The 17,785-nt window shown below is 31.1% G+C and overlaps 2 protein-coding genes and 1 long non-coding RNA gene across 3 annotated transcripts; 2 read left to right on the top strand and 1 right to left on the bottom strand.

Annotated features, from left to right (window-relative positions):
- Window positions 1-3,990: 3,990 nt before the first annotated feature.
- LOC107867234 (U-box domain-containing protein 4) lies at window positions 3,991-6,906 on the bottom strand. Its single transcript, XM_016713383.2, has 2 exons — window positions 5,585-6,906; window positions 3,991-4,330 (listed from the first exon to the last, which is right to left on the bottom strand). The coding sequence occupies exons 1-2, from the start codon at window positions 6,563-6,565 to the stop codon at window positions 4,238-4,240; spliced, it is 1,074 nt and encodes a 357-aa protein (XP_016568869.1). The 5' UTR covers window positions 6,566-6,906; the 3' UTR covers window positions 3,991-4,237.
- Window positions 6,907-10,937: 4,031 nt separating this feature from the next.
- Window positions 10,938-11,664, top strand: LOC124898087 (photosystem II protein D1-like). Its single transcript, XM_047411710.1, has one exon. It carries the CDS (start codon window positions 11,005-11,007, stop codon window positions 11,662-11,664), a length of 660 nt encoding a protein of 219 aa, XP_047267666.1. The 5' UTR covers window positions 10,938-11,004.
- Window positions 11,665-13,212: 1,548 nt separating this feature from the next.
- On the top strand, window positions 13,213-14,644 carry LOC124897763. Its single transcript, XR_007054706.1, has 2 exons — window positions 13,213-14,111; window positions 14,192-14,644. It is a non-coding gene; the product is annotated as an uncharacterized LOC124897763 (long non-coding RNA).
- Window positions 14,645-17,785: the final 3,141 nt, after the last annotated feature.

The raw sequence follows: 17,785 nt of genomic DNA, 5'->3' as shown, positions 1-17,785 counted from the left end.
ATCTAGGAATAAGATGTTAAATTATTTTATCTTGCGTTTGATTAGGAGTATCAGCTAATTTCAAAAATTTTATCCCGTCATTTACCGTATAACAATAAAATGAGTTTCCCCATTTATATTCTGAGATAACTTATTTAGAGCCGATCGGTGATGGAATGTCGTGGAGTTAAACTCTTATTATTTTAAAACTTATATAAATCCTAATAAGTTTACCCCTAACTACTCTCTATTTCTACTTTTTTACAAAAAAAATTACAAGTAAACCTTTACTTTGCAATTTTCGGATATATAATTAGCATCTGAATACATAATTTTGATTATTGAGATACATTTGTTTCTGAAACTATTTGGTCGAGATATATAATATTTTAACTAGACTAAAGGGAGATACACAATTAAAATTATGTAACCAAAAATTTATGAATTTGTGAATGTATCCGGCTATTTTAAGAAAAAAAGAAATTTAGATAATTAACAAAAAGGATGAGAATTTTATATAATTTAGTAAAAATAAATTGTGGTGTTATGTAAATTTTATTACTTTGTTGCTTTAGTTGATTGCTATCAATACGGAATTTTATATACGTTAAAGGACTTTGAAATGCTAATGCACAAGAAAATAATAACACAAGAAATTTTAATAAAATACATAAACGGGACGAGAACAAACAGTGCAAGTATATTCATGTAAATAGTAAGTTGATACTTCCCCTATCTATTTTACATCTAATATTTTTCTTTCATGTCATTTAAGAAATATTAACTAAACGGTAATTTGATTATAGATCTTTATTTATTCTTTGATCTAAATTTAATACTACTCTTTTTTCTATCGTATCAATCTTTCATTAAACACGACAAATAAAATAGACCGGAGGGAGGGTAAAAACCTACTCGCACTCGATGTATATAGTAAATTAATGTAATTTATCATGATTAAGTGATTAAATAAAGTAAAATACATATTATTTAATTATAATCAAGTGATATGAACTCTAATATATTAACTTGATATATATACCGACTGCGAAAAAATCCGCCCCAACCCCACCCCCCAAGAGTTCTGCATAATGCCACTTACAAATTTTCAAATTGGGACCCTCAATTCGTTGGTTTTTGCTTATTGTCAATAGCTTCAAAAAGTAGTAGTAGTAATCTATTGTAGTAGTTTGCTTGTTTAAATCAAGCCGCTTTCCCCGCATTTGTTTATTCAAATTATGTATGTCTACTCAACTTGAACATGTTATGCCACAATTTAAGCTTTAAAATATGCTGCAATTTTTAATTTCAACTCCTTATACTATGATATTTGACGTTTATGAAATTGCTTAAACCACGCCATCATGGAATATGAGCATTTAAGAAATTGAAAAAGTAGTACTATAGCAAAATTATATCATGATATATATATATATATATTTCTAACTAAAGGCGGATGCAGATGTAGGCATCGAATTCATCTGAACTCAATATTCTTAACGCAAAAATAGATTTGATGTTAAGAACTTTAAAAGTTAAATTAATAAAAGTTAAATCTTTTATTCACCTCTGTCATGAAGGTCAAGCCTGAACCTAAGGAAGAAAGCTCACTCGGAAGCAAATTTTGACGGTTATTCTAAAGTACTCCCTCCGTTTCATAATAAATGAATTGTTGAATTCTGGCACACATATTAAGGAAAAAATATTAAAGACATAAATTTAACATAACTTTCCATTTTTACCCCAAAAAAGAAAAAATTTGACCTTGTAATACATTTTTAAAAGTTAATTGGTTGTCAAATCATTAGGACAAATTTGGAAAAAAATTCAATGATTCACTTATTTTAAAACATCAATAAATATCCCAACAATTCACTTATTCCGAAACGGAGGGAGTATCCAATTACATCTCAATGATATGACATTGATCACACCTACGACCAGAAGAAAGAAAATACCTAGCGCATAGGCCCCTCCATTGATCACAACAATTCTTTTTTGTATACGCTTGTCATATTTCTAATTTCGAAAACACGGTGAATACTCATGACACCCAATTTTTTAATTTATTTGTTTAAATACTTTAAAAAATGAAGATGACTTTTAAATTTTGTGGTCTTAGATTAGAGATCTGTAGAATATTGTACCAAATTATCTTTTAATCTCATAATCTTAAAAGGAAACCCTTGAAATCAAGTACAAGTCAATATAAAGAGACTACCAGATTCAAGATCAAGCTTGAAGGGCCTTGAATTTAAATTTGAAAAAGAACAATCCAACGATTCATAGAGATTGTAACACTCACATATTGAAATCAAATAATACGATTGTTGTGATATTTTCTTGTCCTGGTTATTATTTTCTCGGCACAAATTTTACTGTCTACAATAACATATGAAAAATTAGAACTAAAGAGTTACTCAAAACAAAAATATTATATATTAAAAGGATTACAAAAAATAAAATAAACAAATCAAAACGAAGGGAGTATGTTTTAGTTAAAGGGTGCAAGGATCCACAAACACATGTGTTTTATTAAAGAGTGGAAGGATTCACAAACATGTTCTTGATCTAGTATGGTTACAAAGATGATAAGAGATTGCAAATGTATGATGATCTAAAATAAAAAAATAGGAAGCACAGATACGTTTGATTGAAGTTTGATCTATTCACATGTCCAACGAAGATAGGTTAATAGAAGGGCCCAAAGAAAACACTAAATTCCAGATACGCATCAAGCTTCGTTCAACATACAGACATGTTTCCATAATTTTCAATTTATGTTCAATCAGTGATATAGACTTCTAATGTTAACACTATCCATGTGATGAAAAGACTTAAACACACATATATGCATGTAGCTATACAAATGTTACTTTCTTTAAATTGCTTATTAATAAATTTCGTGTAGAATCAAACTACATCAAATAAGTGAAACCTTTTAAAGCATATATACTATGAATCCTCTGTTTGAAGTGCAAATCAATACGCACTCCTTTATTTTATTTTTTCTCCTGTGTACTAGGACAAACAGGACAAACGATTAATATTATTTGAATTTTTCTCCTGTGTACTAGGACAAAAAGTACAAATAATTATACTATTTGAAGTTTAAAATTGATATTGAAAATTAATTTGCCGGTAGTTCGGCCAATAAAAAGGGGGTCAAAGTGAAAGGGTCATGTATCTCGTAAAATTAGTTAGCGGTAAAAAAGGAGAGGGGGAGGGGGGGGGGGGGGGGGTAGGGGGGGGGTTTCAAAATGTTGAAAACCGAAATTAGATATATTCCTCATTAAAAAAACTAGCCATAGAGATTCATTCGCGATTAAATAAATTTAATTTAATGATGAAAAAATATTCTTGGATAGATATGTCAATGGTGGAAATTGGTTGCGCATCATAGCAAAATACAACAATGATAATCTGTATCCATCCGTCCTAAAAGTATACTCCCTCAATTTTAATTTCTCTGTCTCGATGTTAATTTGACAGGTAGCAAAATATATTTCAATTTTGTGATCTAAAACATATTATATAAAAAATTAAAATTAAAAATTTACGAAAAACAAAATATCTTATCAAACAGACTAAAAAAGAAATCAAAATAAATAAATTGAAATAAAAAAATTATTTATTTAAATAGAAGCTAGAGAAATTTCCGACATAAACTCATAAAATATGTGAAAAAACTAAAGCGTACACCATGGACTCCGATTAAAGACAAAAACAATCTAGGGAGGACATAGACGAGGAAGTGAACTTGTGAATTGACTTAATTCGTGGAACTAGTGACGTACTAATCGATAAATTGTGAACAAAGAAAACCAAAGAGATATCCATCCAGACGCTTTGTTTATTTTGCCATATTATATAAAGGATTCGTGTGACCAAGGTTTACTTTTGCTTTTCACGTAGCAGACTTTCATTTGTTTAAACAATACGCAAGTCATAATCCCTTACCAAAAGGAAAAGAACAATCGAGAAACAAGTAAAAGGTAAACCAACCAAAAAAAAAAAAAAGAAGTAGAAATTCATATTACAATTTCAAGAAAGCCAAAATCAAAACTCACCAAATTTACAAAGCTTTTTACTAGTACTAACAGAAGGCATTTACAATTTTCACTTTTTTTTTTTTTTTGAAAATATCTTCTTTTTTTTTTCTTTCTATATTGTCCATGATAATTTGTGCTTTGTTGGACTGGTATGATACAAACAAAGATTACAAAACAAAAGAGGAACAACATGTAGGGACACAAGTTCAGACTGGCACACCAGAGGTTCTTGCTACTGCTGTTGTTGCAGCGGCGTTAACGGATCTTGGTTGCCTTAGAAGATCAATCAGTTTCTCTGCCTGTCCCCAATTACAACATGACAAAAACACAAGCCACTATCATACAAGTATACTATACTATAATAAATCAAACAATTATGTTAATCTAATACAATATACTTTTCTCTTTTTATATAAAAAGGGAATCCGCAATCGTTATTGAGTGTTACCGAGTGAAGAGTAGAGAGGTTGTTTCACAAATGTTACAGGAAAAGTAAATTGCACTAGACAAACTCACCAAGAAAACATTTGGGGGTTTCAAGCATGAAACCTCCCATTCGAGAGATTCCGGGCTCGACCAACTCGGTTACAATTATAAGGTTTAATCTAATACAATATACTTTATGCCTACTTAAGCAAATAAATCAAATTATTTATACACTCACCTATATTACTTACTTCATCTCTAAATAATAATTGTATAGTTTATTCGCTTATTTATATTTTGTCTTCTCTTTTTCCTTTTCTTAATCATTAGGTAACAGGTAGAAGGGTGTACTTTTGGTAGAAAAAGAAACAGTCAGCCTTACATTTCATTGTATAATATATGTGTCCATCTTAATTTGGTCACTAACCGTGTGGCCAATAGAAGGCCAAGTAATAGCACTATAATTTGAACTTTAGATAGCATACATGAATTAAGAAAAAGCATCTAAATTAACGAAATTTAACCAAAATTTTCTTTCCTAAAAAAGCTATAGGCAAATGGACAGAACACATAGTTTAGAATCGATTACTTCATCCACCTAAGTAAAGATATGTCCATGTTCAACTCCCCAACACCAATACTTTTTTAGTGCTAACCTTAAATAATTTAAGTTTAACTAATTACACAATTTGAATGGATAATTTCTATGATTAATTCACCAATAGCTATTATCTAAAAAATCAAATTTCTTAGTCCTACTTAGAAGTATCTAGCATGCCACACTTACAACTTCATATTCTAGTCCGTACAACAGAGCTAAGCTTAAAATTGATCTTGATTCTAATTTTCTTTACCGAATTAAGCATTGTCAATGATAATAACTATTAGTTGAGTCACTTAAAAAATCCATGCAATATTAGTGAATCAAATAACGTTTAAATGCAATCAATTAACAATTACCAATATCTTAATCTCAAACAAGTTAAGTTAAAAGATAGGTACGAATTAATTTCTCCATATTCGTTTTTGATATATACTCGAATCTACCAAATAGAAAAATAGACTCTTTAACCTTTATTTTATAAGAAAAAATAATACTTACTAGTAGTATTAATTTTTTTTTTTACCTTTCGTTTGGCGCGACTGGTTCCTGACTGTGACAAAGCAACAAGGGGAGGAATGGCTCCTTCGCGCGCCACCATAGTACGATACACCACACTTTCTTCACATAACTGTAACAATATTGCAACGGCAATTTCCTTCTGCCGTTGTGTTCCGACCTCGATAATTTCTACCAACACTGGAATTCCACCTTCGTCTACAAGCGCCGGCCTTGCCTCTGATACCGAAATCAATTCGCTTACGACGAACGCCGATTTATCCACCATGTTTGAACTGAAATCCGCCATTAATTCAACCAACGGCTTCATTACCCCAGCTTGAATTGCTCGTACTTTGTTTTCCTTGACGGAACATAGAGAGTACAGAGCAGTTGATGCATCCTTTTTGCCACGGAAGTTTCCTGTTTCTAGAAGGTTTACTAATGGAGGTATTGCACCTGATCGACCAATTGCGACTTTGTTCTCTTCAACTTGCGATAATCGGAGAAGAGCGCAAGCCGCGTTCTCTTTCGCTGTTGAGGTTCCGACTTTAAGCGCTTTAACAAGTGGTTTAATGGCTCCTGATGCAGCAATAAGTTCCTTATTCTCATCGCAAAGTGACAAATTCAGAATCGCCGTAACGCCGTTTTCCTGAAGCTGAGGATCGGTTGATGAAATAAGTGAAATCAACGGTTTGATTGCTCCAGCTCGAGCTATTTTGATACGATTTTCCGGTTTATTCTTTGCTAAGAGTCTAAGCTCTATTGCAGCTTGTTTTTGCTCTTCAATTATATCAGACCGGAGATCGGAGACGAGCTGGTTGATTAATTCATCGGAATTATCCGAAGCACAAGCTAAAATTAACCGCCGGCTTTGTGAAGAAGCCGTTGGAAACTCGCCGGATCTATCACTGTTGCAATCACTGAAAGCTGAGGAACTTTCATTGATACTGAGATTGTTGAATGTTCGTCCTAGATACGTGAAATTTGACTGAACATCAGTCTCCATCGTCGGACTTTGAGCTTTCACTGTATTAACTATTCGTCGGAGTTGGATAATTTCCGGCGAGTGTTGGAAAATGAGAGAATTAAAACGACAACGTTTTGGTGGGTGAAAGAGAGAAAGGAAGAGGGAAGGTGGTTTATGGGTTGGTCAATGGGAAGAGGAAGAATGAATATAAGAGAGGGAGAAGGGATTAAGGGAGGAGAAGGAAGAGCAGACACGTGGTTGACCGTACCGAATCCCAGTCTCTTAGCACGTGTGAAGGTCTCTTTAAAAGCGTACTTTTTTTTTTGAGTTTTTTTTTTTCGCTCGGTGTTCGTAAACTACTTTTTATTTAAAGCGATTTTATAGGTATAACTTCAAATCAAAATCTCTCATTCAGATAGGTAAAATAAGTACCACTTTATTATGATCTTTGATAGCATGTTATATTTAAGTTTGAATTTAAAATTTTTAGTTAAGAACGAATAGTATATACTATTTCATCATAGCTTTTGATAGTACTTCATTCATTCCCAAGTTTGATTCTAAAATGTATAGGAGTGTTTGGTTGAGAACAAATTAATCTGAAATAATTAATTTAAAAATTAGTTATCTCACATTTACTTATAATAATTCTATCATATGTATATACAAAATAACTTATTTATCTTTGAGGTATGAATAATTTTGCAGCTAATTAATGTTTTTAATTAAATATAAAATAAAATAATTTTATATTTTATCTCGAAATAATTATAGCTTACATTTTATGCTAACTAATTATTTAGTTAAAGAAAGAAATTAAGAGTACTTACCGCTCTCCGAAACTTTTCACCTTAAAGTGCCCCATTTGTTTTATAGGTAATATATAAATAAGTTTATATTTTTTAATCATAAAATAAAATATGCAAGTTTATTCCCATTAAATATAAATCCGAGTTTTAGGGAGAAAAATTAAGAATGAACACATTTATAAGACAGAAGTTAAAAGGCAATTTGTACAGTTGAACAATTTGTTATAGCTTCTTCTTTTCTTATTTCCTTCTCTTGTCCATTTTTATCCAATAAAACAGTAATTTAAAATACACTTTTGCAATCAAAAAAAGAAAAAAAGAAAAAAAAACATAATCAGGACTTTTCATAAGTAGTAATTTTCGATATGGTTCATGTTACATTCTCCTACCAGCACATTTTCGATTTAAATCATCAAAATTTATCTAAGTAATTCTTTGATTATATGTAATTAGCATAGTACCCTGTACCATATTGTTTTGTATCGGTCAAACTCACATCATTTACTTCAAAACTTTCATAACTCATTTAATCAAATCATTCACTTTGATATTGATTACTGGGCTAATCTAGCCTAGAGACCCTTAATATGGTGCATGTGTTACCATGTTTTTTTTCCTTTTAACTATTAATTTGAGACTTTGTTCACATATTTAATACACTTTCTGAAAATTAAGTTTCAAATGGATTAGAGTCAACTAATCAAGCTCTTCATGACCTATCACTTTATGAGCTTATCTGGAGAAATATCATGTATCATCCATATTATTCAAGTATTTTATTGTATGCAACTTCATATACAATGAATGGAATATATTGCTAGAGTATTTGAAAGCATCTGTAAAGCCAATAACGGACACAATCGATCGTAGATCCCACATCATGCCTTATACTCTCATCCAACCTTGTCTCTCGCTTGTCGAGCTAACTTTCGATCAAGCACTATCAGAGAAAAGTGCCTGTAGCATCAATTCCTTTTGGTGTACATCTCCCTCAAATAAATCAGAGCCAACTAATCAAACTCTTCATGTCCTATTACTTTATGAGCTTATCTGGAGAAAAATCATGTATCATCCACATTATTCGAGTATTTTATTGTATGCAACTTCATAGATACAAATAAAGATTGTAAAATTTCTCATAAACATTTAAAAGGCACTAATCTAGGTCTCACGCCATCACTCCACCATCTGATCTATATACACACCTCAATAAAAATACTAACATGAAACTAGGCATTTGGCTAAATCAACTCAGAAATATTTTTGATACAATATAATATTATCTCTTTTTTTTTTTAAAAAAATAAAAATCCTCACAATTTTCTTGAAAATGCATATCTTCATTTCGAGTATCACTTATACTTTATATTATTTAACATCTTCATATGTTATCAGCTTATGCGCGTCTCGACTAATTTCACAAAATATTTGTCACCTTCATCAGCAATAGGTATCAGACAACTCTGTCCACTAAGATCAGAACAGATGGAAAGAAATCATCTAATGTTATTGTCTCTTTTAAGAATTGAACGTGAGACCTGATGGTGCTCAATCCAACTTTATATGTTATTTTGTTTCACCCTAAGTGGGTGTTTAAATTGACGTATTTTATTTAACTTTAAAGAATGCAGAGTCAAAATAGGGTCCGAATCAAAGAATGAAAAATATATTGCATTTAACTCTAACTCGTATAAAAAAAAAAAAAAATGTGATGATACTTGATATTTCGAAATTTATTCGCTTTCACACAAGATACTCTTTTATTTCAAATATCCATTTTTAAAACAGCACGTTAAAAGAAATGTTGGTACAAAACAAGAAATAATTATTGGTCAGCTGATATTATCAGTTTTCTGGATATTTCTTGTTTATGACTAATGGCCCACACTGAATTTAGTTCAGAGGACCTATATAAGAGTTTATTAACAGAGGAAATAATTAAAGCAAGAGCTAATTTAATATTTTTTATTAATATTTTTTAGCCTTTTTATTAAATTATGATTTAGTACGTATCATGCATACGTGGCATATAATTATGATGATGATAAAAATTTCTTTTAAAACAAAAAAGGTTGTACCTAAGTTATGATTATGAAAGTAGTTAAAGGATATTTCAGCAACCAACACTTTAGTTTCCTTGTCTGTCCACCCAATTTTGGAAAAAAACTATTTTATTGTAAGTAAGAGTTATGTCACGAAAATGATTAGAATTGACTAATAAATAATGCTGTAATTGTCTAACAGTTGAGTGGACATGGTAAAAGAACCAGTAAAACTTAAGCTGACATTTACTTCGAATTGTAATAATTATTTACTATCGTTAAATTATAAATCCAGATAATCATACGTATTAATTTGTTACTTATGATTTATTGATAAGCATGTATATAAAAAAATGTTATCTATTTATTAAGTTGTTGTAAATATAGTTTACATTTAGCCTATCATTGTGTGATTGCTTTTTTCTTTTTCGTTTTTTTTAATTAAGCAATTGCTTAGTAACCTTAACTTTTTCGTACTTCTTTGGTTACCTTAGGGGTGAGCATACTATGGTATATATCGAATTATCATATCGAATCAAAATTTGTAATACTGTGGTTTTGGTATTATGATATTTGGTATGGTATATGGTATACGTTTTAAATTTTTTTCGTATATGGTATGGTATTCGGTATTTACAAATGACATACCGAAATACCGAATACCATACCGAAGTATATATAGTTACATAAGTAATTTTTATACACACACAAAAATATAATACTTAGTATTAGTATAAAAATGTTCAGACATTGAAACTTTCGCTATTCTATCTTGATTGAAATGTGTTTTTTTGGTGTAATTGACTAACAAAAAAAATTATTTGTACTTCTTTTTCAATATTTCTACATGTGTAATGTATATTTATGATACAATTAAGACGTGCTTTTAAAAATTCAAAGTAATAATATTCTAGTATACGAGTATATATCGTCAAAGTTGTACAAACTATGGTTACCGATTATCATACCGCAAAATATCGAAATCAAACGTCAAAATACCGAACCATCCGAATTAATATGGTATGGTAATGCTATAATGTTTTAAAAAATCGAATACCGAAATTACCGTACCGAAGTTTCAAATACCGTATCATACCATACCATGCCCACCCCTAGGTGACCTATTACTGATAAAGGCAAATCAACGAATTCAAGTGCATTGAAAATTTTAACTATTCTGAAATGTTGATTGTAATAGTAATAAGGGGTAAATCAACTGAGTATTCAACTTTTTAAAGTCTTTCTAATTTCTATAAGAAAGGAACTGATGTATACATAGGGAAAGCCGTGTGTAATGAACTTGGGGAGGGATCTTTACTTATTTATTTAATTTAATATTAACATTTATTTTATTTAACAAGGAACTTATCTAATCCATCCGACTAGTTTCGGGTTCGAATCCCGGGCAACCCACTATCATATCGAAATTATAATTCTCTGTAGAGAAGTCCCTATTTTCCCAATCAACTTCCTTAAAAACTTGAATAGATCCAAATACACCTTGGTTGACACGAGTATATAAGTCATGTTATACTGTTGAATAACAAGCCTTTCATTTTCTATTTTTATTTGTAGAAAACTCGTGTGCTTGAGAGTCCCTGGTGATTAAATAAACCAAGATTTTATCATGACTTCAATTTTAGAGAGATGCGAAAGCGAAAGCCTATGGGGTCGCTTCTGTAACTGGATAACTAGCACTGAAAATCGTCTTTACATTGGATGGTTTGGTGTTTTGATGATCCCTACTTTATTGACGACAACTTTTGTATTTATTATTGCCTTCATTGTTGCTCCTCCAGTAGACATTATTGGTATTTGTGAACCCGTTTCAGGGTCTCCACTTTACGAAAACAATATTATTTTCGGTGCCATTATTCCTACTTTTGCAGCTATAGGTTTACATTTTTACCCCATCTGGGAAGCGGTATCCGTTGATGAATGGTTATGCAATGGTGGTCCTTATGAACTAATTGTTCTACACTTCTTACTTGGCGTAGCTTGTTACATGGGTCGTGAGTGGGAGCTTAGTTTCCATCTGGCTATACGACCTTGGATTGCTGTTGCATATTCAGCTCCTGTTGCAGCTGCTACCGCGATTTTCTTGATCCACCCAATCGGTCAAGGAAGTTTTTCTGATGGTATGCCTGTAGGAATCTCTGGTACTTTGCTAAGCACAACATCCTTATGCACCCACCCATTTCACATGTTAGGCGTAGCAGGTGTATTCGGCAGCTCCCTATTCAGTATATATATATATCAGTTATCACATGATAAGAAGAACAAGTAGATACACGTTTTATATATGACTATCTGTAAAATAAGTATGTATGGGTGGAACATGTATCTACCTTTGGATTCAAATCAATCCACGTTCTTTAATTCTATGGTCCAACGACAAATGCAAAAGTTATAAACTTCAAATATTTAATTAATTTTTATAAATGCGTACAATTTCTTAGTGTGGAGATAAAACTAGAAGGAGCACAACGAAAATCCAATCTGTTTTTTTTTTTTTTTTTTCAATTATTGAAATTTTGCAAATCTTTTTATGAGAGTGAAGATTTTAATATTTAATTTAGTCTAACTATGACATATTTAATTTATATACTATTCTATTATTTAACGATGATGGTTATTGACAATTTCTATCGAAGTCTATTATTTAAATTATGATAGGCCTAATATGATTTTGTATAAACATCAATTTAACTAAAAGATTTGCCCAATATTATTTTTTCCCCTATTCCTAAATGCGACCATAATTGTTGTGACAACGTAACTGACAAGCGTGTCATGACAGACAAGAGAAAGCGACAAAATTATTATTGACTTTATCAAAGTCTAACGATAAGTTAATTGGACGATAATTAAAATATAGAATATAAAGTAGGAATTATACTTTTTTTTTTTTTTACTTTTGTATTCCAATTTCTTTTTTCGCTATAATGACGTCATCAGTAAAATACAAGTTAGGACTTGTACATCAAGGAACACACTTGGTTGATACCTGGGGCCCAAATGGTTTAAACTTTAGGCATGATTTAAAAGGAAGAAATATTTATCACTCGACAACAATCTTCAGAGGGTACAATATAAATTGCCTTAAAAGTTGATTGCTACAAAATTGATAAAAAGAATCACACTAGACTGAAATAGCATGGCAAACGTCTTCTACAAACTTTAGATCACTTAATCATATTCAGAAAATATACATATTCTCCTGACTAATCACATTATGACATTATGATAAATTATTTGATTTAATATAAATATTCACTTTTACATAGTTTTTTTCTTTTTCTTTTAGTAATGACTTAAAACATAGTCTTGTCGCAAATGTTGATGGTACTAAACTTTCAAATCCGAAAGACCAATAAGAATGCTGTAATCCATATAAGACTTTTAGTTTAAAAGGTTTTAGAACAAACTAACAATTAGCTAATCTCTTCACAATATTATTTAGTTTCCTTCTATTTATTCATTCAAAAATCAAAAGAAAGGATCTCTTGAAATGCAACCGATAATATCTCATAAGAAAAGTTAGAAATCGATTTTTCCAATCAACACATTTGTGATTGAGTTCGTAAAATGAGACTTGCCTGTTATAATTTAAATCTCATGTGCAATTTGCAAGTTATTATATAAAAATGTGTTTACTCAATATGCATTCAAAGAATCATGATGATATGTTTTCCTTAAACTATTAGTAGCATTGCAAGCAAATGCAACTACTAACATACACTTTCTGAGAAGTAGTTTGATATGAGGTATAAGTGATAATAATTGTTTCGAAATAAAATAAAAAATTATTTTATTCCATATTTAGTGTGATGTATTAGTTAGTACTAAGATTATTTATCTCACTATTTCTATCATAATAATGAAATAAATTATCCTATATATATAATTGAATAGCTAAATTCAAAATTAGTTATCTCAAAATAACTCTATTCCAAACAAACAAAGAAGATGTATCTATTTTAGTCTGAACAGAACCAATGGGGAAGGTCCCTAACAGGAACCGCACTTCCTATAACTGGATCTGGCACCTCCATGTCCCCAACAAGATCAAAACCTTCATGTGGCTCTTGCACCACAACAGCCTCCCAACCAAAGTCACTCTTTCCAAGTGGGGCCTGAACATTCCTACCAATTGTCTCTCTTGCAACTTAGATAATGAGGACCAGCACCACATTTTCTTTGGTTGCAACACTGCCAAAGCCTTTTGGCTTTACCTTATCCATAAATATAAGGGAAACCTTCATCTTCACCTATCAATGTTTGACACTAACAACTGGTCTTCCACTTGAAAAACTCTTAGCAAAGATTCCTTTGACACCAACACTTCCTAGGGCACTCTCCTACTCTTTTGCTTATGGCACCTTTGGAAAGTTAGAAATGCTCATAACTTTCAAGACTCAAACTTCCCCCTAGCTTCAGCATCCCCCATGCGAAAGCGGTGGAGTATCACTACCTTGGCAACCCCACAAATCATCACCCTGCCAATGTCACCTGTGTGAAGTGGTTACCCCCTGCCCCTAACACCTATAAGCTGAACACTGATGGTTCATGTCTTGTGACTCGGGAAAAGGGGGAATTGGAGAGGTATTTAGGAATAGCAGATGAGGCTGGGTCAGCAAGAGTTTCATTTATGCCACTAACAACCTTATGGAGCTTCTTGCTCTCAAAGAGGGTCTCCAACTAGTTTTGGATCACAACCTGCAGCCCTTAGATGTGAGCATTGACTCTATGAAAATAATTAACATGCTGCACCGGAGAAACTTACTATATGATTCAATTATTTATGCATGCAGGTCTCTACTAAGGAGTTTGGGGAATCCTCCGGTCTACCACACATATCGGGAGCAGAATAGAGTAGCGGATTGGATGACTAAGCAGAGATCAAAGCAAAAGCTTTTGAATAAAATGCATATTTTCGTAACTCCGCCTGTTAATGTAGGAGTAATCTTTTGAAAGGACTTAACGAGCAAGTCCTTCCCACGAACTACAAATTGTAATGGGCACTTAATACCCAGTGTTTATCATTTTGAGCTTGGTTAGACTATTTCTCTTGTAAAAAACTCTTTTATTAATGTAAATCTCTCCTATTTACCAAAAAAAAAAAAAAAAAAGAACCCATGGGGAAGTATTTGTGGTCCTAAAAATCAAAGATTAAAATGGTACCACTATTTTTATGGACCACGTCACATTTGTATATAAACTTCCACGTGGATAGATCAGAAGCTTATACTAATCTGTGTTCACATGTGAAGAAATTATGGACTATAATTCTTTAGGGTCATGGAGATATTAATTTCTTTCTAAAATTAGTCCTTTTTAGTGGGTACCATTTTTTTGAAAAGGGAAAGCAAAAATGGAAAAGAGAAAAAAGAGAGACGTAGTGGCCAAACACGATTAAATATTTTATTTATATCGTAGTGTCAACAAATTAATATTTATTGATGTAATGGAAAAAAATACCTCTAATTAGATCTACGCTATTGAATTGAAACCATAAAATAAGAAAGAAAAGATTTGATTAATCTTAACTAGTTGCATCAGTCCCTATGTAGGGTTTGTTTGGCATGGAGAAAATATTTTTCTAATTTTTACATATTTTGATTGATTTAAATAAAATTTTACTTAATAGTGAAAATAAGTTTCGCATGTGACATTTTTGTCTTTTCCATCTATCCCAAATTATACTCCACTCATGCTCAACTCAATACCCACCCACCCCACCACCGTCCCACCCCCATGCCCCTGTCCTAGGCTATTAACAAAAAGAGTATGTGTGAAATTGAATTCGTTGTTTTGTCGGTCGATTGAGAAAAAATAAAAAATATTTAGAAATATATAAGACATGATTTTCATCTTGATGAAGTGTAGAATAACGCTATGTTTTCTCATCGAGTCGGGAGAGACAATCCATTATTTTAATGAGCATGATGTGGTCTGCTAATTCAACTTTAACCCACCCCATCTCACCTCCGAGCTCCACCTCCTCCCTACTCCTCTTCCATCTTCATTATATTTGTGAAAATTACATATAAATAGTTTTGAAATAATAATTTCTACTTATCTATCAAATACTAAAAAAAAAAAAAAAAGTAAAAAAACCACTTAATTAGTTTTTCTGAAAATATTTCTTTCATCCCAAGTACACCCTTAGCGATTGTTCCATTTCTTTGTTAATACATTTTCTTTTAACAAATTTATGTGACAATTAATATGCAATTGTTATATATTTTGTGACTACTAAATCTATGCAATAGTATAGTATTTATGAAATAGTATGCACACAATGCATAATCAGCTTGACGTAGTCCATAATATATACCGAGTGAAGAAACTATATCTTTAAAGGTCATTTTCCAATAGCTGGTTCGAATATAGTACAATTTCACTTTGATACTCTTGCATCTTGAAATTATCAAAGATGTTTGGTAGGAAGTAAGAGAGAGGAAGAAGAAGAAGCACACACGTTTTTTTTTTAGTTCGATGTTTATATTGGGGCAGGTTAAATGTAGATTTGAAATAAGAAGTTACATATCAATTAGGAGGTAATAAGAACCTTTGTTGGTCGCACACATGAGCTAGTACTCCCTTCGTCCATATTACTTGGCATGTTTGTTAAAAAGAATTGTGTCAAAATAATTACTAATATTTAAAGAAATAAGAGATAATTGAACAACTTTTTCTAACTTTACCTTAATAATTCAATGGAAGTAATTAACTCAAACAGATGATGACAATATTTAATGTGAGTTTAATAGAGTCATATTAATCAATTTATAACTCATATAAATTTCTCATTAAGAGTTGTGCAAAAGCCAAACATGTCAATACATTGCTAAGTTCCTTAGAAACTTGTTCACGGCTAAGGAAATTGTAAAGAAAGGATTTTAATAATTTCATTCCCTAAAGATTTGTTAGTTCTGTACTCATGTATAGTATACATTATGATTAATAGAAACATGATTATATCTTTAAATGTTTCACCATTCTTGAGTTTCAAGTTCCTTACCAACGTTAGCATTATAGTAATTCACATAAGCCTTATCGATGTAAACTTTGAAAAAGCAATTCGTGATAGTGTATCTGTTGGTTGGAAATTTTTGTTCTTGTACTTCTTCCTCAAGTAGTACATGATGACATTTAGATGATATTCAAATTGTAATCAAATGGAATATATGTTATATCAGGAAACTGGAATGATTATTACTTAGATACAAATTAAATTATTTTTGTATCTAATATGATTAAAGATAAAATGCAGGAAATTGAAAGAGCAACAAATGAAAAAGATACATATTAATATATGGCGATACACCTTTTGTTATTATGTATCTAATATAACATAAAAAAAGAATAAAATACCCAAACATGTACTGCAACACACAATCAAAATTGACAAAAGCAAGTTGCTTTGCACATTGTTTTAATGAAAAATAAGATAAACAATGAATTTCTAAACTTATCATACAAGAATATGTATCTAGGCCTAATATTCAATAGATCTAAATATGCAATTACCTTGGAAAGCTCATCTCCAGAAATTGCTTCAATATATCTTTCTTCTCTTGATGGGAGCTCTGCTGGATCCCCTTTTCTTAGAACCACTTTCTTTTTTCTGGTCCTTCTTAGCATGCTTTTGCCGCAACTTCTTCATATCGTTTCTATGCTTTGATCTATTTTCATCAAAGGCAACATATTCGTAGTCAAAATTTTCGGGAACAAAGTTTACAACTTCTTGAGATTCTTTGATACTTTCTAATTGAGAAAACCTAAGACTAAAAGAATTTCAATAACAATTAAACAACACTAGATACATTTCAAGAAATTAATAGTTGGTCCCAGATACTAGTTAACACAACATGTATCTATGAAGTCATAACTTGTATCTCTTACAATAAGACTGTCGGTAAAATTTAAACACCAATAGATACATATCAAAGTATCAACAACAACTCCCATATAAAAGTCAACATAACATGTATCTATGATAAACTTGTATCTTTTACAATACGACTTTCAATAACAATTAAACCACACTAGATACATTTCAAGGTGTTAACAGTTAGTCCCAGATACAAGTTAACACAACATGTATCTATGAAGTCATAACTTGTATCTCTTACGATAAATCTTTCAGTAAAATTTAAGCACCAATAGATACATATCAAAGCATTAACAACAATTTACAAATACAAGTCAACATATCATGTATCTATGTACTTAAAAATTTGAATCTTTTGATATATTAATTTCAATATAAAAATAAATCACAAGATACATATAAAATTAGCTACAAAGAACCAAATAAACAATGAATTTTCAAACGTATCATCCAAGTCAAAATATGTATCTCGGCCCAATATTGAACTGATCTGAACATGCAATTACCT

Source organism: Capsicum annuum, chromosome 4 (assembly GCF_002878395.1).
Source record: "Capsicum annuum cultivar UCD-10X-F1 chromosome 4, UCD10Xv1.1, whole genome shotgun sequence".
Taxonomy (NCBI): Eukaryota; Viridiplantae; Streptophyta; class Magnoliopsida; order Solanales; family Solanaceae; genus Capsicum; species Capsicum annuum.
Note: the sequence above shows the minus strand (reverse complement) of the source record. Positions and strands in the feature narration are given on the sequence as shown.

What these genes read in the sequence shown, in the direction of transcription:
- LOC107867234 (XM_016713383.2), bottom strand. Translation starts at nt 6,565, where the DNA reads ATGGAGACTGATGTTCAGTCAAATTTCACGTATCTAGGACGAACATTC. An exon ending in CCAGTCGCGCCAAACGAAAG is followed by an intron (nt 4,331 to 5,584) that starts GTAAAAAAAAAA and finishes AATTGGGGACAG; the next exon opens with GCAGAGAAACTGATTGATCT.
- LOC124898087 (XM_047411710.1), top strand. Translation starts at nt 11,005, where the DNA reads ATGACTTCAATTTTAGAGAGATGCGAAAGCGAAAGCCTATGGGGTCGC.